Source organism: Danio rerio, chromosome 21, assembly GCF_052040795.2.
Source record: "Danio rerio strain M-AB ecotype USA chromosome 21, GRCz13ab, whole genome shotgun sequence".
Classification (NCBI taxonomy): Eukaryota; Metazoa; Chordata; class Actinopteri; order Cypriniformes; family Danionidae; genus Danio; species Danio rerio.
Genome location: NC_141041.1, coordinates 34032301 through 34058713, shown reverse-complemented (window position 1 = coordinate 34058713; position 26413 = coordinate 34032301). Strand labels below are relative to the sequence as shown.

The 26413-nt window shown below is 35.8% G+C and overlaps 2 protein-coding genes across 2 annotated transcripts in view; one reads left to right on the top strand and one right to left on the bottom strand.

The window, feature by feature from the left end:
* timd4 (T cell immunoglobulin and mucin domain containing 4) overlaps window positions 1-26413 on the top strand; it is a 1098921-nt gene that overhangs the window by 74215 nt on the left and 998293 nt on the right. The gene's annotated exons all lie outside the window — the stretch shown is intronic.
* Window positions 23997-25675, bottom strand: foxi3a (forkhead box I3a). Its single transcript, NM_198917.2, is given in 2 exon segments — window positions 23997-24936; window positions 25041-25675. Coding segments are annotated over 2 exon segments (1062 nt in total). The 5' UTR covers window positions 25594-25675; the 3' UTR covers window positions 23997-24427.

The window sequence follows — 26413 nt, the reverse complement described above, 5'->3', positions numbered from 1 at the left end:
TCAAAAGATGCAATATGTGAACAGACCCATAGTCTGTTACGCTTTTCTTTACATTCAGAATGTTCCTTCACTCCTGATCCTGCACAAAAATTGGGCCACCGTGTTTTTGGGCGCCAGTGTGTTCTCCTTGGTGACAAGCATTTTCGTAGAATGCTTTCTGTTCTAGTGCTGAACAAGTTGCAGGTGAAGTTAAAAGCAGTCGAATGTTCTTTAGAGGCTGGACATAGACTGTATTTCACAGCAATATTTAGTTTTTATGCTCAATGAAATCAAAGTATTGTCTGAATTTACATTTGAAGAAACAACCACTCTTGACAGCAACCATTTCAGTTTGCGTTCTCCAGCAATTTAAAAGCGCATGTTTATTGACTGATGTTGCAGCGGTAAACGTGATTTAAAAGAAGCATTTTCGTCACCGTCACTGATGGGGGCGAGAGGACGCCGCCCTCTCTATTCAGCCGCCCTAGACACGTCTCTAACTGAGGCCGTGGGTGTTGAGGGTAGTGTTGCGGACGCCACCCTCTCTATTCTGCCACCCTAGACGCGGATATAACTAAGGGTGTGGGTGGTGAGGGTGGTGTCGCGGATGCCGCCTTAGACACAGATATAACTGAGGGCCAGAGAGGTGAGGGGAGTGTCGGGGACGCCGCCCTCTCTATTCTGCCGCCCTAGGCAGCCGCCAAGGTCGCCTCTATGGACGCGCCGGCCCTGGAGACAGGGAAATGGAGACTCATCCACACAAGATGATACAAACAAAACCCAAAATGCAGTGTATTCACTGGCAAGAGGGGCTTGGACCAGGGCTTAAACTAAAGGTAACTAAATTCAAAAGCAGATAATGAGGAAAACTGAACAAAAGAACACAAAACAGAGCTGACAGACAACAGTTCTTCTGACAAGTTTTATTAAGAGGAAGGGACAGAGTTTTTGTAAGAGTGCATGGAACAGGTGAAGAAGATGGAATCAGACATGACCAGGGTAGTGGATTCATTGAAAGGAGCAGGAGGAAGAGGACAGAGACCCAGATGACAGAACAATGGGCTATGATGGACTCGAGAGACGAAGGATGCCAGAGTACAGGACAGGTTGATAACAGCTGGGGGCTGCCTGACATTGGCTGCCTGAAACCACCTACTACTCAGTAGGTCCTGCCTTTGAATTTAAACGTACTACTCAGCCACTAGAAAAGTACGTTCTATACAGTATGAATGTAAGAAGTATGAATGGAACTCGGACGTACTACATCTCCCATTTTGTCATGATCACATGACCTACTTGAGTCAGTTGCGTCGATTCACTCCCATTCATGAATTCTCTCGCGGTCCATCATGGGATAGCGCTGCATGCATGGGATGCGCACTACAGAATCTCGCTGGAAGTAGTAAGTCACCTGGGTACTTCTCGCATACTGATTTTAGAATTCTATAAATTCAGACGTACTACTTGACTCGCATACTGATTTTAGCATACTGTAAAGTATGGAAGTATGCCGTTTCGGACGCCGCCAAAGGCTCAATTAAATTAACTAAATTAGGCCTAGAGATGAGGAACTGGTAGATGAAGAGCTGAGTGAAGCTGACCAACCCTGTACCTGGAGATCTGCCTTCCTGCAGATTTTAGTTGAAACCCATATCAAACACACCTGTCTGTAATTATCAAGTGCTATTTAGGTCCTAATTGATTGGTTCAGGTGTGATTGATTGGGGTTGGAGCTGAACTCTGCTGGAAGGCAGATCTCCAGGAACAGAGTTGAGCACCCCTGCACTAGAAAGTCAGAGTTGGATGGAATCAGCAGGTGCACTGGAGAGTCCCCAGATAGCATACAAATGTGGGCCATTTTAAAAAGTTATGAAGCACTGGTGGTCTTCTTTCGGCCCAGACAAAGTGAACATGAGCCTGGAGTGGCCCATCTAAACAATAGGAAAAGGGTTCCAAAGTTTCCAATTGATATATGGGCCATTTAATGCAAATATTTGGCACTTATGGCAAAATGTAATCTGAATGTGAACCTAATGCGGGCCATATGGTAAATGGTAAATTTGGCCCAAAAGACAGAACAATTGTGGGCCACAGTTGACAAAATTATGGCATAGTCATTAACGGTAATATTGGTCTAAACCCAAAGTGGCTTACATGTGCAGGTGCAAATGTGGCCCAGTTATTATAAATATGTTAGGCCACTTTTGGGAAATATTTGTCACGGTAAGCTCTGGCTAATGTTGCTGTGAGCCTAAAGGGGCCCAAATGTAATATAACAACATTTGGCAAATATTCGGCACAGTTAACTCTGGCTATGTGGGTCTGAAGTAAGTGATCTGGGCCAAAATAAAAGCAAACTGTGGCCCATAAAAGGGTCAGTTCTGGTTCATTTGGTTGAGTTCTGGCTGTTATGTGATATTGTTATGGCTTAATTGTGGCCCAGATGAATGGCCAAAATTTATGTAACCTTTCAGTTTTTAGTTGCAAATGGTGTCATGTTGTTTCCCAGTACTGGGTTGCGGCTGGAAGGACATACGCTGCGTAAAACATATGCTGGAATAGTTGGCAGTTCATTCTGCTGTGGCGACCTCTGAAATAGAGACGAAGCCGAAGGAAAAGGAATGAATGGTGTCATGTTGAGCATATCTTTTAAGCTCATAGTGAACATTTTTATTCACATCAGTAGAATTTCAGCAGCTCTTAATTGTTTATTTTTTATTCTTGAACACCTGACCTTGACACAGTTGAACAGAGAAATAGTGGAAATAAACAGCAGAAGATTTCCACAGCGAAGAGAGCCCAGCTATTACCTCATCTTCACAGAGGCTTTTTCTATTTGACTTAAAGTATATGCGAGACTTTTCAAAGCCATATTGAGTCGATAGTTTCAGATGTCGGGCACATGGTGATTTTCCACCAGACAGAAGAGAAGGTGATGCTCTGATTTATCATGCTCTTGTATGTAGCCACAGGGTTCAACAGAAGATCCCAGTAATCCATCAGTGGTAACGGATGTAAATGCCTGTCTGGGATCCAGTTTAGCTGAAACTCCCGGTTCAGATGCTTGTTCTTGTGCTCTTTGTGACTTGATGAAAGGAGAATATGGAAATGAGTCACAAACGTTTGCATGTCCACCTGCACAGACATGTAAAGACTCTGGAAAGGAGTCATTTGATAATGAGTATCCCATTTAAGCTTATTCCATATTCCAGTGTCACATTTCGCAGTCCGTTGGGAAACAATTATAATCAGTGTTGGCAATACACTACACATCAGTTAAATGGATAGTTAACCCAAAATTAACATTTCTTTAATAATTTACTCCAAAATTTGTTTGAGTTTCTATTTTTTCGTTAAACACAAAAGAAGATATCTTGAAGAATGTTGGTTGCTGGTACCCATTGACTTCCATAGTCATTTTTTCCCTACTATGGAAATCGATAGATTCCAACAACCAACATTCTTCAAAATATTTTCTTTTGTGTTCAACACAAGAAGAAAAGGTTTACAACCACTTGAGGGTGAGTAAGTGATGAGGTTGTTTTCATTTTTGGCAGAATTATCCCTTTGTCCCATGTAAGGTACTGTCAAACTACCCTTCTAAAAAGTAGCTGTTTTTTTCATAATGACAAATATTAAATAAATAAAAATTAATGAGGAATCTTTTAAAATATTTGTATATTATATAATACAATTATATTATGACAACAACACTTAGGGCCCTATCATACACCTTGCGCAATAAGGCGCAAGACATGTTTGGCACGATTTGTTGCGATTTTCAGACCAGCGCAACCTTAATTTTCACTTTTTGCGCCATGTAAAAAATTTAAGAATTAAAATGTTACAAATACTAATATTTACTAGATATAAAAAAACAATACCTCCATGCTTCTTCATGTCAGGCGGCTTTTTTCAGTTTGACATGACAACTGTTTTTTGACCACATTTCATTATTATTGTTAATTTATTCGTTAGCTGGAAATAATTTTGAAACAAATTTTCAGAGGAGTGCATACAACAATGTTTCCTGATCCACTAAAGTAAACGAGGGAAGTAAAGAGAAAGTAAAGAGACCGAATGGAGGAGACTCATTCTTTATTCTCACGCTGCAGATAGTCTGTTTAACAATTTTCTCACTATTAAAGCATTCAGTTTTCCACTTACAATGTCCGCCATGTAAATAGCAATTGTGCCATGGCGAAATGCAACTGACTCTTAAAGGGTTTGTGAGATGAGATTCTGATTGGTTTAATGCACGTTATTCTCAAAACACACTCATAACTCACAATACTGTTAGACCAAGCGCCAGGGTGCAGAGCATATTTTTCCTTCCTTAAAATAGTAAAAGAAGATTCGGACACACCCTTAATGCTATACTGTCCAAATTGGGACAAATTAGCTCTTATATAGGGGCCAAATTCTGGACTTTGTCAAAAGGGGGTGAGAAAACAAATTAATATAATAGGAAACAATAAGGGAAATAAATGGTTAAAAAAAGTAGAAATAAAGACCATGTTTCAGTAAGATGTTTTGAAAATGATGCATGTACAATACAGTATGGACATCATTATGAGTGTATTTTGGTAAAACAGAGTGACTTTTTGCTCTCTGCTGGTGATGAGGTTAAAGATGTGACAGCATCTGAAATATAGTTACAGAATGACAGTTACAGTGCTCAGCATATGTAAGTACACCCCTCACAAATGTTTGAAAAAAATATTTTTATTAGGAAGCTAATATTATATTTGTGCATATACATTAAATTAGTCAGTACTGAAGTCAAATCTGGAGCTAATCCAAGAATATAACTTACGATAATGGTACTAAAACTAGCACACCCAAATTTATGATAAAGAAAAAATATCAAATATAAATTTTAAAAAGAGAATCAAAAAAGAGAAAAGTTTTGTTGAAATTTTGTTGGTTGTAATTTTTTTGCAATATTTTGCTTGATGCTTGAATTTAATTGTATTATCTTTCAATTTCTAAATATGTTTAATAACTAAATATTATTTTAATAAATATATCTGTTTAATAAATCTGTTTCTTTTAAATGCACCAAAATACATTGCCCATACTCACTTTGAAATGGATACAAATATTCATTTTCAAAATGGGGAGAACTCGATTATGCTGAGCACTGTACAAGTTACATTGTGTCTCTTTCATTTGTTTAGGTAAAAACACGCATGTTTATGATTGACAAAAGCAGCACAAAAAAATGACAGTATGTGATACATTTACCATGTTAAAAAGAAAAAGTAACGTCATGAGATTTTATTTTTTGGGGTTGTTTATGCATAACCAAAAAAGAGGAGAGTTTTATCCTATCTCTATATCCTTTCATCCTAACTATCTCTATTAGAGTGTTCTTATAGTTAGCTACTCCCCAGACCTTAAAGATATTATAAACATAGTCATTGTGGTTAAATGTTTGCATAATTCATTGTGATTATGGTGTTTTGGTGCCAATATTTATTAACGCCGAGACAAATCTGTTTGGAAACGTTAAAGCTAATCCTCTGGCCAGACGATGACAAGCCAGAATTCACTCCGACTGTCGCCAAAAAGTGTCTCAAAGTGTGAGAGTTGGTGTTGTTTTTGTATCTGGCTTCTCTCAGGCGTCCTGAAGGAAACCCGTGGGACTGGTGCTGATCTATAGGGGTAGAGAGCTGGGATATAGGGGTCCGACAAGCGATCAACGAAAATGAGGCATGCCGGGGCAGGACATGTGGCACAGAGAGAGGTTTGTTCATATCTAATGTTATCTCAGACTGATGTTCAATGCTCTGCTTTACACAATCGCCTGCCTGAAGAATGAGGAGGTGAGGACAGTTTCACACTTCCTTCCTTGAATAATTGTGCAACTGACCACAGCTTTCGAAGTGGATGAACTTTCATTTTTGATTAGTGCTCACTTTATAAATTCGGGGATGCAAAATTATTATATATTTATTTTTTTTACATTAAGTAAATAGTTAAATGTAGTTTGGATTTACAGTAGTTTCTTTTTCTTTCTTGTAGCTTTGGTATTTTCATTATGCAAAATGCTGTCATTGTTAAGACTGTAATAAAATAAAATAAAATAAAGATGATGTAATCTAAATGTAATTTATGGTATTTTAAATCAGATGACAAATAGTGTAATATGATATATAATTAAATAACGTGTTAATGGACAAATAAATAAAACATGTTTATTTAAATTAATTTATTAAAATTTTTTGAATAGGTGGCTCACAGCAAGGTCACTGGGTTAAGTGCCGGATGGGCCAGTTGTTGGCATTTCTGTGTGCAGTTTGCATGTTCTCCCCGTGTTGTTTTCTCAGGGAGCTCTGGTTTCCCCCACAGTCCAAAGACATGCGCTATAGGTGGATGGGCAATCAATCCAGGCTCATTTTGAAAACGTACCCCTATATACATTTCAGGAGAACTACAAATACATCTCTGGAGCTAGCCGATGTGTACGCTTCTTGAGATTTCAAATTTCTCTTGTGAGTGCCATTTGTGGCTGCTGTTTTCACGTAAATCCACTAGACCGATAGACTGATCCCCCCGATGCCTTCCCTAAACCCAACCAAAAGTGTTTTTAAAAGCAACGACTGACCCATACACCCACTTCCTTAAACCCAACCGACAGTTTTAGAAAGCAATCCAGAAAAAGAAAAGCCCTCGTCTGATTTTCACCACGTTGTCAGATTTTACCTTATTCTCACACTGTTATTTACTTGTTTATTTTATTTTTTGCCTTCTGTTTTTGTCCTACCCGCTTTCTTCAACTGTTCTTCGACGGATGCGAACTCTGTTGTTGTGGTTAACTCCTCTCTGCATCTCAAGTTCGTCGACATACCTGTCGAACTAACTGGACAAACTGGTAACAGTGGGAAAGCAGTCAGCGGTCAGCTGGTAAGTGCAAAAAGAAACGACGTTCACTTTAAAGATGAAATGCAGCCATACGTACTTCTGGCTACATAATTCACGATCTCCAGAAACTTATTTAGGGCTACATTTTCAGAATGAGGCCATGTTGTGTAAAACATATGCTGGAATAGTTGGCAGTTCATTCCGCCGTGGCGACCTCTGAAAAAAAAGACTAAGCTGCAGGAAAATGAATGAAATTTCGTGAATAAACGTTAACTGAAACAAAGAAATAATTTTAAAAAATTAAACTTTAATTAAGCTTTATTTTCACTAAACTTTGATTGTAAATAATTAAAATGTACCGTTCTTATAAAAAAATCATATAGATGTCAAAAGCTAAATATCATAAAATTACATACCCATACCATTTTTTTTATTAATTGTTGAAATGAATTAAAATAATAAAAAAAAATTTTTTTTAAATAATGCCCACACAAAAATGTTGCCACAGAAGGAGGGCTTAGACGAGGACTAACTAAGTAAATAGTTTGTGGCCCGGGGCCAGTGTGTGAGATGCTCGGTGTGGATTCACACAGAGAAACAGAGATACTAAGAAACACAGGAAGCAAACAATAAGTATAACTCATAGGTAACTGCAGTAGATTGACCGTTTATGTCCTTCTTGATGCGACAAGGCCAGACCCTCAGTGAGGAAACATGCAGGTATATATGGGTGACTATTGATAATGACATTAAGGTGCGCTGGGTGCTCAGAATTCAGGTGACAGAGATCTTGCTGATTGCGATGACTGAGGATGGGGTGAATGTAAGTTGGGAAAACCTGGCCTGGCTGTGACAAATGTCTTACAACAACAATAAATAAAATATTTAACATAACAGTAATACTTTATTCTTATTCTCACACATTCTCACTTATTAGCATGCCTATTATAAACATATTAGCTGTTTATTAGAGCATGTAAAGTCCATATTCTGTATGATCATATTCTACATCCCTAATCCTAACTCATTAACTATTAGTAAGCTGGAATTTAGTTTAAACTTTTGTAGTAAATGGTTTGTTAATAGAATTTAACCCTAAAATAAACCGTGACCAACATGGGAAACATTCATTCATTCATTTTTTTTCTTTAACTTTATTTCACAGGTAGTCACAGCGGAATGAACCGACAACTATTCCAGCATATGTTTTACATACCAGATGCCCTTTCAGCCACAACCCAGTTACAAGAAACACCCATACACTGTCACATTCACACACACACACACACACACACACACACACACACACACACACACACACACACACACACACACACCAGGAGGAAACCCACGCAAACTCTGGGAGAACATGCAAGCTCCACAGAGAAATGCCAACTAACCCAGCCAGAACTCGAACCAGCAAGCTTCTTGCTCTTCAGTGACCTTCAGTGCTAACCACCGTGCCGCCCCTTTAAGAAACATAAAACATTTAAAGTATTAAATATGATCAAGTTAACAGACCAATTAACAACCTATCACACATGACATCACACGGTACCCGGTTGCCAAAAAAGACTGCAATAGCAAACATGCTATACTGAATCATACACATTTCAGCAAAAACAGTTACATGTGGTTAATTAAACTGCGGACACTGAATGCTAAGAATGAAACGTGTAAGTGTAAGTTATTAAGGTAAACTTGTTTTTATATTCACACAATTATTCAGTGACAACTTTTGACACACTCCCTATATTGTTTACCACGGCACTTTGAATATTCGGTCTGAAATAACCTGCAAGTGTGACTTGAAAACAACATTAACACTGTTTATTTGACTGAACAATGTTGTACTTTGATAGTCATTGACTGCTAATGTGATTTCGCTAATAAGAGTTTGCAAATAATACTTTCATGAAATTATTTTAGGAGAAAGTCCTAATGTGCGAATAAAAAACTAACTTGACCTCTGTGTAAGTTCACATACCCTGTCGTACAGGTGTAGTTCGCTGTCAGAATGCAGTTGTATTGCTTGTTGATGATTACTTAGGCCTTGTACAGCTCTGTCTTCTTGTCTTTGGCTAGGCAGAATCTCAGTTTTTAGCACTGCATAGTATTGAATCTGGTAATCATGAAACATTATTTCTTGCACATGACCACACAGAACAACATTGTTCGCATCCAAAGACTTGTAGGCCTAGAACTTCTCTCTTGTAAAATCACTTGGAGCTTCAATGCGACTGTATATTTGGGGATGGATGCTTGGCCATTTCGTCTTATTCGATATCCATTGGGAGGGTGCTATCGCAAATGGACCTGTCAGATGAACGCCGCTCACTGTACCGTTAATTTTGCCGAATCATTGTGCTTATCACTGGGTGACGAGCTGTTATAATATGCTGAAAGCATTATGTAAATTATATATATATATATATATATATATATATATATATATATATATATATATATATATATATATATATATATATAAAATATGTAATCTTTATATCTTATTTCAAAGACAACAACAAACTCTGTTTCGCATCAGATGTCATTCCCTTTCTGTAAATGTTAGCGCTCCCGGGTTTTTTCTGCCACCTCCTTGCGTGCATAAACTGTGTTTACAAATATGGTAATTGGTCTATAAATAAATGTAAAAAATGAGAAAATTTGATATATTTTTCTCTAGTGTGTGAATTGATTTATTTGACGCTCAGGGTTTGGAGTTTTAACGAGTGAATGCGAGAATGAACTCTTACTAATGAACATTGACTGGTTTCTATTGTTCGTTCATCATCAGAGGAGATTTCTAACACATCCACACGCAGTCACTTGCCGTTCTTTACTCAGAACAGAGTAACAAAACTCCTCTAGTTCTTGGTAAACGATTAGCACACGTCAAGATTCAGTTACAGCCTGTGCAAAACTGTTACTTTCAAAATGGCGGTTTTCACGTGTCACTGCAAACCAATGAATGGCTTGCCTGAGGACACATTCTGTGCCTGTGTGTGTTTCCGCAAAGTTATTTGTGTTTGTAATAATTTTGACCGTTCTTCTAGAGTTACGTTTGTGAGCTCAGGCTGATGGACGAGAAGCTCTAGCTCACTGCTCTAATTTATCACAAAGGTATTCAGTCGGGTTGAGGTCTGGACACCAAACTCGCTCATCCGTGTCTTTAGTGTTCAGTCATGTTGGAACAGGAAAGGGTCATCCCAAAACTGTTCACACATAGTTGAGAGCATAAACATATCTAAAATGTCTTGGTCTGCTGAATCACAAGGGGTTCAATTGAACTAAGGGGACAAGCCCATCCTCTGAAAAGCAACGGTAATCGGAGGTCTAAAGCTACTGACTCTGCAGAAAGTTGCTGACTTCTTCTCACTGTTTGCATCAGCATGCACTGACACTATGATTTTACATGGCTACATGGTTGTTCCCAACTCAACTGCTTCCAGTTAGTTATAAATAGGCCCACATGGAATTTGCATGCACAGAACTCTGCAGATTTTCTAGAAATTTACGCAGAATTCTGCAGATCTTTAGCCCATCAATTCTGTTTATTTTCTTGAGTAAATGTGTGCAAATCTATATTTATTCAGTTTTTCAATTAATTACAGTAATATTATTGACTACTATCAAAATGTTCATCTGATTTATGTACAATGCAATTTGGACAGTAATATTTTCTGCATTTTAAACAAATCCAGTTAGGGTACCAGCATCTGTTAAAAGGGGTGTGATTACCTGAGGTGTACACTGGACAAGTTATTGATAGTGGAGGATGATTTAAGGTTAGCCATTTTGGAAAATCAACACAAATTGGCTTGTTCTTCTGTCAGAAACAGGCTCAGCCATACGTATGACAGAATTTCGCGTTCTCAAACTCTAGTATGATCGGGGCATTACTCAACCCATAACTTCATAACTTGAGTGTTCGAAATTGTTAGTGTAAGTAATCATTATATCTTATTTCAAAGACAACAACAAACTCTGTTTCGCATCAGATGTCATTCCCTCTCTGTAAATGTTAGCGCTCCCGGGTTTTTTCTGCCACCTCCTTGCGTGCATAAACCGTGTTTACAAACATGGTAATTGGTCTATAAATAAATGTTAAAAATGAAGAAATTTGATATATTTTTCTCTAGTGTGTGAATTGATTTATTTGACGCTCAGGGTTTGGAGTTTTAACGAGTGAATGCGGGAATGAACTCTTACTAATGAACATTGACTGGTTTCTATTGTTCGTTCACCATCAGAGGAGATTTCGCATTCTCAAACTCTAGTATGATCGAGGCATTACTCAACCCATAACTTCATAACTTGAGTGTTCGAAATAAATCTTTCTGTGAAATGATTTCATGATTGGGGCGAGTGGTTAGCACTGTCGCCTCACAGCAAAAGGGTTGCTGGTTCAAATCCCAGCTGGGCATTTCTGTGTGGAAACCTCCGGGTGCTCCCGTTTACCCCACAGTCCAAAAACATGTGTTATAGGTGAACTTAATAAACTAAATTGGCTATAGTGTGTGTGTGTGTATGGGTGTTTCCCAGTCTTGGGTTGCAGCTGGAAGGGCATCGGCTGTATAAAACATATGCTGGAAAGGTTGACAGTTCATTCAGCTGTGTCGACCCCTGATGAATAAAGGGACCAAACCAAAAAGAAAATATTAATTATTTATTATTTATTTATTATATTAAATATTAATTAATGAAAGATTTCATGTTTGTGTTTTTAGTCGCTCAGAATCAATTAAAGCAGTTAAATTATCTGCTTTGTTTGACTTCCCCCCTTGTCTCTTCTTAGTGGTGTAATAAAATTTTAATGGAAAAAAGTATCTGGTTAGATGGATGCAGCAGTTTTCTCCACACCTGCACTTTATGTGGCTGCAGGGCGTTTTTAATCATGTCGTCCCAATCTACCTCGCCATCGGCCTATGTGTTTACAAACAACACTGACCCATTGATGCGACATGTGTCAGTAAACAGCAGGCACACTTGCATCATCGGTGGACAAGAGACAGTTCAATAGAGCAGCCACCTCGACAAGGCCAGACAGCACTCCACCTATTGTATGTGTGTATGTGTGTGTGTGTGTGTGTGTGTGTGTGTTTGAAGGCAGGACGAGGTTACACAGAGTCCACAAAGTGACCTGAGTGGCACATGTCAGTTTTATCAGTGAATCTGGATGATCTGGTGATCACGAGGACTCTGTTGTCATGCATAGACAAGAAGACTGAGACCCTAACGCTATTTTAAGTGGATTTAAATGAGTTTGAACGAGAGGGAGATACAGGGAGGTCTAAAAACTAAAAAGAGCCTTTTATGAGATGAAATGGTTTCAGGAATGTTAAAAGTTTTTCACAGAACCATTCATGTTTAAGGGATCGTTCATCCAAAAGTGAAAATTTTCTCACTATTTACTTTCCCTCAAGTGGGTCCCTCAAGAGATTATTTCTCTGTTGAACACAAAAGAAGATATTTTAAAGAATTTTAGAAGCCAGTATCTAATGACTTCCATAATAGTATGAAAAACAAATACTATGGTATTCTATTCCGTGGTGACAGGTTTACCATATTTTTAAGTTTTGTGTTTAACAGAAAAAGCAAACTAATACAGGTTTGAAACCACTCGAGGGTGAGTAAATAGTAGGGATGTAACGATTCCCTTTACTCACGATTACGATTCACAATACTAATCTCATGATTTTTTAACAAAATTATTTTTAACTAATTTAAGGTGAAGAACCCTTTCATTTTTTTCTTAAATGATGCACATTTATTGCAAAATAATATATTTGATGCCATTACTAAATTGCTATTTTCCTAAAAACAAATAAATTCAGTAATAATAAAAAGATTACTACAAACTAAAGAGACTCATTAATATAAACAAACTAAAACAGTAGCTGTGCTAATATTTAAACATTTTAAAAAGAAATATCAGCATGTCTATGTTTTCTGGTATAAGCTGAGATCTTTGCACATTTACAACGTCCCCTGCTGATGAACAAACTTTTTCACTGGGGACTGAGATGGCTGGTGTGGAGAGAGCAGTGTGTGAAGAGTGTTCAATAGGCCCTCCACTGGCATAAAATACTGATTATATAATGACTTATAATATAGGATAGAGACAGGAGTTGAACATGATTATGAAGGTGAATAATAAATATTAATTGCATAATTAATTAGTATAAGTATCAGTGTAATACACTTAAGAATAGATCATCTTGAACATTTTTAAATATTCAATAATAATCAGCAAATTATTAAATATGCATAAACTCAAAAGGAGAGGGTAAAATAATCTAATACCTGCTTCTGTTAAAGAACAACTTTCTTTTTCAGTCTAAAAAAAATTCACTATGAAAACACTTTTTTGCGTATAGATGTCTGTCACAGTAGTTTTTCACTGTGCTGATGGTTTATGTGCATCATAGTCGTTGTTCTGTTAGTGTAAGTAAAGGTCTTTTTGTAGTATTTGCACACGGTTTGTGTTTGTCTGGCGCACTTGACCGCTGTCATTTATTCTGCCGTCCCACCTCTTGCTCGCTGCTGATGTGCAGGTAAAGCGAGTTTGCCCCCTCAACACAAACACAATGCCCCCTCTGTTCAAAAAAATGTATTACGATTCATTCATCATCTGTATCGATTTGAATCGTCACATATTTGAATTTGATTTTCAACTGACTCACGGTGAATAGTTACATCCCTAGTAAATGGTGTGTACATTTTTCTTTTTTCAGTGAAATAATCTTTTAATATAGATCATAATGGGAACAATCTCAAATGTTATTTCTATATTGCTTGAGGAACTTTTTGCTTTTTTAGCTTTTTGGTGAAACTTTCCTCTAACACTCTCTTTCCAAAGGTAATGTATCTTTAATGTTTATACACTATCAGAAATAAAGGCACAAAATCTGTCAGTGGGGCGGGACTTTTTCAAAAGGTTTACTTTTGTACCATAAAGATGGACATTAGTAACATTAGAGTATACTTTTATACCTTTTTATGTTCAGTTTTGTACCATTTAGGATACTATGAGGTACACATTTGTACTTTTTAGGTATTATTATGTACTCTTAAGGACCTATTAGGAACAAAAATGTGACAGATGTTGTCATAAATCTTTATTTCTGAGAGTGCCCTTTAAAAATGCTGGGCTACTTCAACCCAATGCTGGTTGTAATATGCACTAAACCAACTGCTGGATTAAATTTTTAAATGACTATAATAGGGCCGGAGCCGGCAAAGTGGCTCAGTGGATAGCACTGTCACCTTACAGCAAGAAGGTCGTTGGTTCGAGTCCCGGTTGGGCCAGTTGGCATTTCTGTTTTCATGTTCTTCCCATGTTCATGTGGGATTCATGACATGTGCCATATAGGTGAATTGAATAAACTAAACTGTTGGAGAGTGTATGGGTGTTTCCCAATACTTAGTTGTGGCTGGAAGGGCATCTGCTGCATAAAACATATGCTGGAATAGCTGGCAGTTCATTAGGCTATGGTGACCTCTGGAATAAAGACTAAGCCATTGGAAAATGGATGAATGAATGTATAATAGGATCAACTTTAACCCAATGTCTAGTTATTCCATATTTTACTCAATGTGGGTTAATATAACCCAGTTTGTAGGCTTTTCAAAATACCTTCAGTTCAGGCCACGACATTAAACCAGCTGAAGTATCACAATACCAAGTAGTATCGCGATACTGTATTAATTCATAACTCAAATTTACGAAATAAAGCAAATTTTCAGAAATACTATGTTTTACATGTCATAATAATTAAATTCAATTCAGAATTTCTTTATTATTGAAAAACATATTATTTGTACACACTTTCTCTGTATGTATATATATATATATATATATATATATATATATATATATATATATATATATATATATATATATATATATATATATATATATATATAATATTAATAAAATAATTCATTGATCCCGCCATATGATCTGTCATGACAGCAGCGAACTGTGACCCATATGCAGACAGTTAAAATAAAAGTAAAATAAAGTGGTCTATTGATTATTTTCTGGCCCAAATGTAACGACGATACTACTCTTTACAAACTACATTGGCACAGCCAGTAATTTGGAGCTATAGTATCTTGGTGCTACCAAAGTACCGGTGAATCATGCAACCCTAGTGTGTAGGATGCTAAAATGAAATGTTCCCTTGATGTTTTTCTTTTCACCTCCAAATAATCAGGAAAAATGTTTTTAGATTAAACAAAAAAGGTGAAAATGTTAAAAATGGGACATTTTCAGAACAGTAACATTTCCACAACCTAAAGGAAACATTCTCGAAATGTTATTTCAGCATATTTCTTCAGCTAGGGTAATCCCCAACAGATGCATTGGCATTTCTAATTATACGATCAGCGTCAGAATGAGTGTGTGTTTTCAGTGTGCCGCAGATGAAGCCAGAGGCAGTGTGATCTCGATCAGACTCAGGCACCTGCCTATAAACACACGGCACACTCTCTGTGTTGTTAGATTCAATCGATTAGATCAAAGTGACACATCAGAAGGTCGAGCACACACTGAATGCACTGTTTAGACAGTAAACAGTGCAGGAATCAAGGGCTGTGGATGTTTGAGGCATAGATGATTGTCAGGTCGTCTGCGTCCTCTAGATATTGATCATTCACTGCTTAAGCAGGCCATTGCCATCATTATACTTCATTATTACATTACTGCTTTATACAGCGGGACCATATAAAAAAGTTATTTAAATCAGATTGTGTGTTTAAGAATGTAGATTGTGAGGAAAATGTCCTGATCCTGATGTTAATGAGGTTTGTGTCGCTGTGGTCGAAACCAAGGAAGCTTTATCAGCTGAATAAATGTCTTGAAGAAGCAAAGTCTCTAACATAAGAGAGTGAGTTAAGATTTCATCATCAGTATTTATTTATTAACTGTTAATTTTATTATTTAAATGCTTCAGTTTGCCGTTTTTCTTGTGTTATGGATTTTTACATATTTTTACATATTTAGTTTTTTAAATTATATCTTCGGCAGCAATATCCATTAAAGTTCATTAAAATAACATTAACATGGATTTTTAGAACAATTTACAGTTTTAAATTGTGATTTTTAAATGATAAATAGTTTTTTTTTATTTCATTTAAACAGATTAACAAGTTTAGCACTAGCAAGTGAGTTTTTTATACTAAATTAAGAGTTTTTGCTTTTGTACAAATTGTATAATCAGTATAAAACCAAAAGTTAATATCAAAAGATGAATACTGAAATACGTACACATTTTCTTTTTAAATGGGTAGATTTTTATTGCGTATAAATAATCATCAATTGGCTTCAATGTAGCATTTTTAACTTAATGCATTTATTTTCATCTTCATTACAAACTGTATCTTAAGCATAATAAATAACAAAATTAAATACAGTCGAATTGTTATGCCCCCTGAATTATTAGCCCCCCTGTTTGTTTGTTTTTTTACCCAATTTTTGTTTAACGGAGAGAAGATGCCCAAACATAATAACATAATAGTTTTAATAACTCATTTCTAATAACTGATTTATTTTATATTTGCCATGATGACAGTAAATACTATTTGACTAGATATTTTTCAAGACACTTCTATACAGCTTAAAGTGACATTTAAAGGATTACTGGGTTACAGATTGTATCATTGCAAATGGAAAAAGAAATTACAAATTCAGAATTTGTGCATTTATTTGTTTTGTTAATTTTTACATTATTATTATTATTATTATTAATTTTAGTCAATAGACTTTTATTTTTAACTATGTTTGTTCGATACAAATTCTATCACAGTGTAAATGGAAGATAATAAAAAACACAAAATAAACCCCTGGTATTTTTTTTTTAATTATGTGGACTAAGGCACAGTGCATTTTTAATTACAACCGTATTATCAGCATTTGGCAGTGCAGAATCATAAATATATACAGCTGAAGTCAGAATTATTAGACCCACTGAGTTTATTTTTATTTTTTTCTGTTTATGTTTTTCAACACATTTCTAAACATAAAAGTTTTAATAACTCATTTCTAATAACTGATTTATTTTATCTTCTGTCATGATGAAATGAAGATAATATTTGACTAGATATTTTTCAAGACACTTCTATACAGCTTAAAGTGACATTTAAAGGCTTTACTAAGTTAATTAGGTTAACTAGGCAGGTTAGGGTAATTAGGCAAGTTATTGTATAATGATGGTTTGTTCTGTAGACTATAGAAAAAAATTATAGCTTAAAGGGGCTAATCATTTTGACCTTAAAATGGTGTTTAAAAATTAAAAACTGCTTTTATTCTAGCCAAAATAAAACAAATAAGACTTTCTCCAGAAGAAAAAAAATATTATCAGACATATTGTGAAAATTTCCTTGCTGTGTCATTTAGGAAATATTTAAAAAAATAAATAAATAAATAAAAGGGGCATTTATAATCCCCACATTTCTCCAAGCATTCTGTCTACTTAGAGAGTTAAATGTGATTTTTTTAATAGTGAGATGTTTAGAGGTTTAGAAAACTAAAAGCCTGTTTAAGCAGTGAAGATCAAATGACTCACTGCTCTTTAATCTGAAGGAATGATCTTCCTGCTGGATTTTTCACCTACAAATTCCTCATCCAAATGAGCATTTTGTGTCTTCATTTAACCACTGACTCCAACCAACTGGTTCAATTTATCAGCTCATTTATCAGCTCATATTCAAATTTTTAGAGTTCATTTTTTATCTGCATTCCCAGGTCCTGACATGCAATAAAAAGAGCCACAAGCTGTGTTTGACACTATTCTATATGATCCATATAGTTTTAGTGGATGCCAATCAGCAGATTCAAAGCCTTAGGGTTGAGTAAACGAGCCACTAACGTACAATAAAATATGTCACGGCACCTTTATCAGTCATGCGAGATCGTTACGTTTAGTTCACTTTTGAACACTGGTATAAATAGTTAATTTTATTTTAGTATCTAATAAATTATTGTAATTTTATTAATATATTTGAAGAAGTTTTTGTTTTTAGATTTTTAGATTATATTTGAATTTCAGTTAGGTATATAGTCTTTTTCTTTTATAACAATTATAGTTTTATTTATTCATTTTAATTCTGTCAGTATGATTTAATATGCATTTTGTAAGATATTGTAGTTTTTATTTATAAATTTGAATGAGCTTTTTATAGCAATTTTCGTTGTAATTTCAAAGTAATTGCTATAATTATAATTTTTTTATTCTATTTTATTTTAGTATCTAATAAATCATTGTGATTTTATTCATACATTTTAATAAGTTGGTTAAACTATGGCCATTTTTTTAAAAAATGTTTATAGTTTTATTTATTCATTTTATTTCTGTCAGTATGACTTAACATGCAATTATGAGATATCATTGTAGTTTTTATTCAGAAATTTGAATGAGCTTTTTAAAGCGGTTTTCATTGCAACTTTATACTAATTTACATTGGTGTAATTATTTTATTTTATTCTATTTTATTTTAGTATCTAATAAATCGTCGTAATTTTTTTTTATAAATTTGAATAAGTTAGTTAAACTCTTATCATTTTTTAACATGTTTATAGTTTTATTTACTCATTTTAATTCTGTCAGGACGACTAAACATGCAATTATGAGTTATCATTGTAGTTTTTATTCATAAATTGGAATGAGCTTATTAAAGTCGTTTTCACTGTAATTTCTATTTTATTATATTAGTTGTTTTACTTTAATGCTATAAATAATTCAGTCAGCATGTTTACTTTTTTACTGTACCACTGAAACTAGAACACTTTTAAACACAAATGGTAACAAAAGTGTTGTGTAAACAGCAACATGGATACTGATACTTTGTTGAATAAAATAATAAAAATAAATAATAAATAGCATCAAGCTTCCACTTAGCCAGTTTTGGAGACTCTGGTAGCCAGGCAATGGAGTGGTGACGTCATGAACACATGCTCTATCAATCCAGAACAGAAAAGTCAGCACGGTCAGTAACCGTGTAATATATCTGGAATAACTGCAATATTGGCAGCACAGTGGTGGTGTAGAAAGCACAATCGCCTTACAGCAAGAAAGTTGCTGATTTGAGCCCCAGGTGGTTCAGTTGGCATTTCTTTGTGGAGTTTGCATGTTCTCCCCGTGTTGGTGTAGGTTTCCATACGCCAGGTGAATTGGGTAATTTAAAAATTGCCCATAGTGGATGTGTGTGAATGAGATCACACATGGATGTTTCCCAGTGATTGGTTGCTTAATGACATCCCTGCAGGCACAGGACGTCAACATGACGTCATATTGATTATGTACGTCGTGGGGACATTGGATTTTGTTTGGAAATAAAAATCGGGTTGACTTCCCCAACATCAGGCCAACATCAAGTCAACGTCAATGTCCAACCTAAAATCAATCAAATATCAACATCTAATTATGTTGCATCTTGACGTTGTGTGGACATTACCACTATGACATCTATCAGACTCAACCAAATATTAACGTAATTTGACGTCGTTATTAGATGTCAAAATAACGTTGTCCTTAGATGCAGGCTAGACATTAAATTTTTTTCACCTGACGTCATGACCTAAATCTAACCTAATATTAAGGTCTTATGAGGTTGTGTGCCTGCTGGGATATGATGAATTTTTTTTATACTTTGATTTTCCTGTAAACCCAAAGGAATATGCCTCTGTAAGTGTAGCTATCTCTTCTAGTATTGTTTCATTATATAGAAATCTTTCATACTCTAACGCATCTTTTCTTCACCCTGCTGATACTTTCTGTGGCTAATTTTGGTTTGTATTAAGCAAAAAGAATAATAATAATAAGAAGAAGAACATACGTCTACTATTCCAAAAAAGAGTTGCTTAGTAACCCTAATGTCACTTTCTAATGATTTGTTCAAAATATTAATTGAAGGAACACTTGGGTATTCTCTAATAAATATATCTAATTACAAATCAAATCAAATCAAAGAAATCTCATTTAAGATACTACGTTATTTTACCCTATTAAGCATTTTTAACCAGATTTATTAAAGACATAGTTGTCAATCATTCATTCTGTTCATTAAACCCAGAAACAGTACCTCATGTTTTCTGGCATTGTCAATATACTGAAAATTTATGTTGGAAGATATCTAAATTTATAAATGAGGGTGCTGTCAAATGTTCTTTTACTGTGTGAATATTAGGGTTAGACGATTAATCGAAAAGTAATCGAAATCAACGATCAAAAGCTATAATCGGCTTCATTTTTCCAGGTCAATACTTTCCCTACTGTTTTTTAGAGGCACTTGACCTCGCTCTGTTAAGGCTGATTTATACTTATTATATTATTCTGATATTATACTTCTACAAAGGACATGCGTACGGTCCAACGCAGCCTTTGCCTGCCCGCGTCTCAAAACAATGCAACTCAGGGGTCACCAACCCTGTTCCTGGAGAGCTACCTTCCTGCAGATTTTTAGTTGCAGCCCTGACCAAACACAACTGTTTGTAATTATCAAGTGTTGCTTTAGGTACTATTAATTGGTTCAGGTGTGTTTGATCAGGGTTGGGACTGAATTCTGCAGGAAGGTAGCTCTCCAGGAACTGGGTTGGTGACACCTGATGTAACTACACGTAGCGCAAGTTTGATTTGGTTGGAAAATTATGTTAACAATCTTTTGATTATATTTACCAAGTTTTATATCTATTTCTGTGTGGAGTTTGTCTGTTCTCCCTGTGTTCGCGTGGTTTCATTTCGATGTGGTGACCCTCGATGAATAAATTGACTAAGCTGCAGGTAAATGAATGTATGAATGAATGAAGTTTTATATCCATCATTGTAAATTCAGCAGTAAGAAACCTTTTCTCAGTGGTATTCAAAGAACTAGATATTTATATAAACACCATTAAGAAGAGTGCAAACATAAAAAGCTGTAAAACTGTCTTTGTTTGACTTGTTACTGTGAGTTAGCAAGCCCTAGCTTAAATTGTAATATTTGTTTTTATTTGTTATTATCATATCTTATTTTATCTGTGTGTGTTTAACAGAGGAAAGAAACTCTGACAGCTTTGGAACAAGTAAAGGGAGAGTACCCAGCAGGCACAGGCTGAAGTTGTCCCCCAATGTCATGTTGCGTTTTGGGTGAAAATGAAAATCGTGTTGACGTCAGAGCCCAAAGTCAGGCCGATGTTATTGTCCAACATTGGACATGGGGTAGCAATTTGACGTCAATATGTTGCCTCGATGTTGGATTTTGGTCACTTTCCAACACAACCTAAAATCAACTAAATATTAATGTCATTTTTTACACCATTATTGGACATAAAAATAACATTGTCCTAAGATAATGGCGACCTAAATCTATTTTAACATCTTATGATGTTGTGTGTCTGCTGGGTAAATGACGAAAGAATTAATATTGGGGGTGAAATATCCTTTTAGGTTAAGATATTAATGTATTTATACATTTCTAAACATAAATAAAGATATAAATTTATGTATAGGGTAATCTGACATTTTTCATGATGTATGCCTGACTGTGATTCATTAACATCACTCCACAAATGCTCTTAACTGAACTTCACTTGTGAACCTGAATTTTCAACATGTCAACATTGTAGATATGTTTGTAAAAAAGGGACACACTCAATATAGCCTATGTTTTTGAGTTAGACAACAGCTCGTCTGATTCCCTACCATTTTTTTTCTGGAATATTGTCTTTCATCTGAGCAGGAGCTGTTTGCAACCAAAGACTTCGAGACCCTGAGGAACAAGTTTTTGTTTCATCTATCTTTTTTTGTCCCTCTGGCTGTCAAACCAGTCTTTTCCTCGTGATTAGGGTTTGTTGTTTAACGGTTGTTGTTTTTTTTAGCTGATGTGTTCCCCTCACCTCTCTGATGCTGTGGGTCAGTGGGTGTAATGACAGACTGCAGTCTTCTCTGTATTTACCTTCCGCTTCTCAGTGTTTTCTCAGATTGAGTGGCCTGAAGTGGTCTCATAATTAACACTATTTTTAAATAATGGCTGCTTTCTCTTTGCTGTGTTGTTTAACGGTTTTCATCGAGCGCGGGAAGAGTCGAAGAGTCTCTGATTCACTGCAGATCGTAGACAGTATCAGACTGAAACTCAAGCGTTGACGGCCACATCTTGATAAGCTCCGACTGATAAATCTCAATGACATACGGGTGATTTATTATTATTTTTTTAAAGATGCCATATTTCTGCACATTCATTCAGGCATTTTTATTTATTATTAACCTATAATTTAAAAAATATATATATATGATTAGTTTATTTCTTGAATCGTTCAATTAGAAATACAATGTCAGTATTAGTTTTATTACGTAATAGTAGGCTACACTATACTAGATATTATTCATGTCTGCATAACTTTATTCTCTGTTATTTGAAGTATATGTATATAGATATATATCAGTCTTTAGACCATGAGTCATTGGGATATAACATAACAGCATTAGAAAATAACTTTCAATGTATAAAGGGGGAAAAAGACGTTTTGTTGTTAGACTATTACTTTTTTTAAATAAAATTATGTCTTGAACAAAACAAACAAACTGATTTTTTTCAGAAGAAAAAAAATCAGAATTTTATTTTTGTTTGACTGTGTGCAAATTTGACATATTTAGTGTTTGGGCTTATAGTTTTGCATCACTGTATTTATAATATCTTACATTTGTTTTTATTTATTTATTTTAGATCATCAAATTTAAGTTTAATTAACTACAATGTAATATTTATCTTAAAATTTGTTCTATTTCAGCTCATGTTTTTTTAATTTAACATTTTAATATATGTTTTTGCAGTTTAGTATTTTATTTAGTAATTTTAGTATTTCAACTTATTATGAATACTAATTATAAAAGTAGTTATCTGCAGCCTTTCTAATTATTTTAACTGCAACTTTAAGTTACAATATATAACTATAATAATATAATAATAAAATAATATATATATAAATATTGGCAATGCATTTTGGTGCATTTAAACAAAACAGATTTATTAAACAGATACATTTATTAAAATAATATTTGAATCACCAAACATATTTAGAAATTGAAACATAATACAATTAAATTCAGGCAAAATGTTGCAAAAATAAATTGCAACCTTCAAAATTGAATCTAAATTTTTCCATTTTTTTTCTCTTGATTTTTCCTCTTTTTTAAAATTTGTATTTAATATTTTTCTATAACATATAAATTTGGTGTATTGTTTTTGGATCATTATCATAAGTTATTTTGTTAGATAAGCTTCAGATTAATAAAATATTGTATAGCTTTAATTTCTGTTTAATGGAGTTTTTTTTTCAACACATTTATAATAGTTTTAATAACTCATTTCTAATAACTGATTTTGCCATGATGATTTTTGGCATGATGACAGTAAATAATATTTTACTAGATATTTTTTAAGACACTTCTATACAGCTTAAAGTGACATTTAAAGGCTTAACTAGGTTAACTAGGCAGGTTAGGGTAATTAGGACATTTCTTTTGCTCTTTCAAACATTCATTCATTTTCTTGTCGGCTTAGTCCCTTTATTAATCTGGGGTCGCCACAGCGGAATGAATCGCCAACTTATCCAGCAAGTTTTTTATGCAGCAGATGCCCTTCCAGCCGCAACCCATTTCAACCCATCCACACACACATTCACACACACACACTTTAGCCTACCCAATTCACCTGTACCGCATGTCTTTGGACTGTGGGGGAAACCGGAGCATCCGAAGGAAACCCATGAGAAGGCAGGGAGAACATGCAAACTCCACACAGAAACGCCAACTGAGCCGAGGTTCGAACCAGCAACCCAGCGACCTTTTTGCTGTGAGGCAACAGCACTACCTACTGCGCCACTGCCTCGCCCTCTGTTAAACATAATTTGGGAAATATTTAAAAAAGAAAAAAAATTCAAAGGGGGTTTGATAATTGTGATTTCACACACACACACACACACACACACACACACACACACACACAAACACAAACACACACATATATATATATAGTTTAAGTAATAAAAATTAAATAGTAATGATTAAATATAATAGATTTTGTAACAATTGAAGTTTTAGTTTTAACAACAAAACTTTGGGTAAACTATCCTTTAACACAGAATTTAAATATTACAACAATAAAGATGGTAGCAAATATCCATGTTTATTTTGCCAAATACATTATATATATATATATGTATATATTACAATCACATTACAAATACAAAATATTGAACAACGAACAAAGTCACATTTATGTCAAAGTTCAGTGCAATTTAAATGTTCCAGGCTTCAATTTGTATTGCAATAACAAAACAAAAACCACAACACACATAAAATAAATCATGACTGGGAGCAGTAGCCTGGGGTGATTGCTGCCATCTCTGAGCGCAACATGAATTGACAATGTCAGCACGTTAGTCTTAGAAGAGCTGTCTGATAAAGGGAATCTTCTTTGCGTCCACTCGGACCTGCTTACTCAGGCACCGCGATGAGAACTGGGCTCACCATGCAGGCCGGCCGCTCCCTCAAGTGCCTGGGGCCTTGGTTCATACCCGACAATGCTATGTCCCACATTACACCTCAGATCCCTCCCGTGGATACAGCAAATCAGAGGATCCCAGCACTGGATAGAGCTGGCTGCTGTACGGGTTCAGCATTGAGTCACTATAGCCATCTTTGTAGGGAGTGGATGAGATGCTGGATTGAGGGATTTGGGTTTCCCATTGTGGCATGGTTGCGTTCGGTGAGTATGAGCCATAGACCCCAGTCGGAGATGACCTTTGGCTCAGCGGGACAGCCAGAGGAGAAGGGAGGAGAGCCTCTCTGGATCCTGAAGCCACATCCCCCATTTGATTTAGGAAGCTGTTGAGACACGGAGCTTGATCTGTGGAGATTGGAGAGTTTCCTCTCTCCGAGGAGTCGCTGGGGTTTTTAGGACTGGACAGAGCAGAGTCTGATCCAGAGTACCCTTTTCCCTCCTCTTCAGCCAGAGAGTCCGACTTTCTCTTCCTCTTGCGCCGGAAGTTTCCATTATCAAACATCTTCTCACAGTTTGGGTCAAGAGTCCAATAGTTGCCTTTTCCTATAAAAAAAAATAAGAAACTTGATTATTTTGTCATTAAACATCGAACTAAGGCTAAAGTACAACCCAAGCAGATACACACAAACAGTTTGAAAAGTTCTCACCTGGATCGCTGTCATCTCTGGGCACTTTCATGAAGCAGTCGTTGAGCGAGAGATTGTGCCGGATTGAGTTCTGCCAGCTGGCTTTGCTCTTGTTGTAGAAAGGAAAGTTGTCAGCCACATACTGGTAGATCTGGCTGAGGGTGAGCCGGCGGTTTGGAGCTCCATGTATTGCCATCGCAATAAGTGCAGAGTACGAGTAGGGAGGCCTCACGAGTTTCATCAGATCTTCTTGGGATGGCAGAGAGAACCAGCTGAAGGCACCCTCTGAGCCTCCGATTCCACTTGCGCCCACATACTGCTTCGCCATCCCATAGTGCTGAGGCCCTGTGGTAAGGCAAGGAGCTGGACTGAGTCCTGGCCCGTTGAACCACAGGTAAGGGTTGGAGGTCTGCCCTGCGTATTCTCCGAAATCGTAAGCGGATGGCAGGGTTTGTTGTGGGCTAGGCACATGCTGGGCGCTGTAGAAGTTGTCACCGTACAGGCTGAACTCTTGGGACTCCTGCCCCATGCTGTGGAACTGAGGTGAAAGAGACTGTGGAACAAATGATGTCATGCTTTCTTCCCGTTTCTCTTTGTTGAAGGAGAAAATGCCTCCTGCTCTGCTGCCTCTGTCTTACACAGGTGGATTGGTCAGGTGCACCACAACCTGACACCTGTCTCACCTGAGCTATTTATACAAGTTTTGCAACACCCTCTTCACTGTGATTGGGTGACAAAGTCACACCTCAGCCCTCATTTGTTTGGGGGGTTGTGTGGCACCTTGGGGGCTTGTAGATATACCAGTGGAATGTCTTAAGTTTAATGAGTGACTTTACCTTACATCTTATACATTACTTTACATTTTACTACTCCCAACTTTTTTTTTTTATTGGGGTTTTCCTCAACATCAAAACAAGACATTTAAACATCTGAACATCATATTAAACAAAACGACTCTAGGACAATATATGAAACTTAAAAATAACAAAAAACTTAAAAAAGGAATATTAATATAGAGTAGCATTATTTACATTCAATATCAACAGTGATACACTATCTAACCTTGGTGTTTTATTTAAGTTCTATTCTGCTGTCAGGTCCACTGGGTTGCAGAACTGTAGAAATGGATTCCAAATGCTATACGTCTTTAAAGTTCCCTTTGATAATGTATGTCAGTTTTTCCAGAGCAAGATTACAGGACATTTCCTTGATCCGTTTATTAGAATAGGGTCTTTGAGTCTCTTTCCCTTTTAATGCATTACTCCCAAACTTAATATTGTTATGAACAACAAAAAACCTGAAATTAGGCAAATTTGAGCAGTTTTAAAAGGTAAGTTTACCTGAACTGATCATTTTTAGTGTTTGCTGTGTTATATCTTAAATCTCCAGCTATT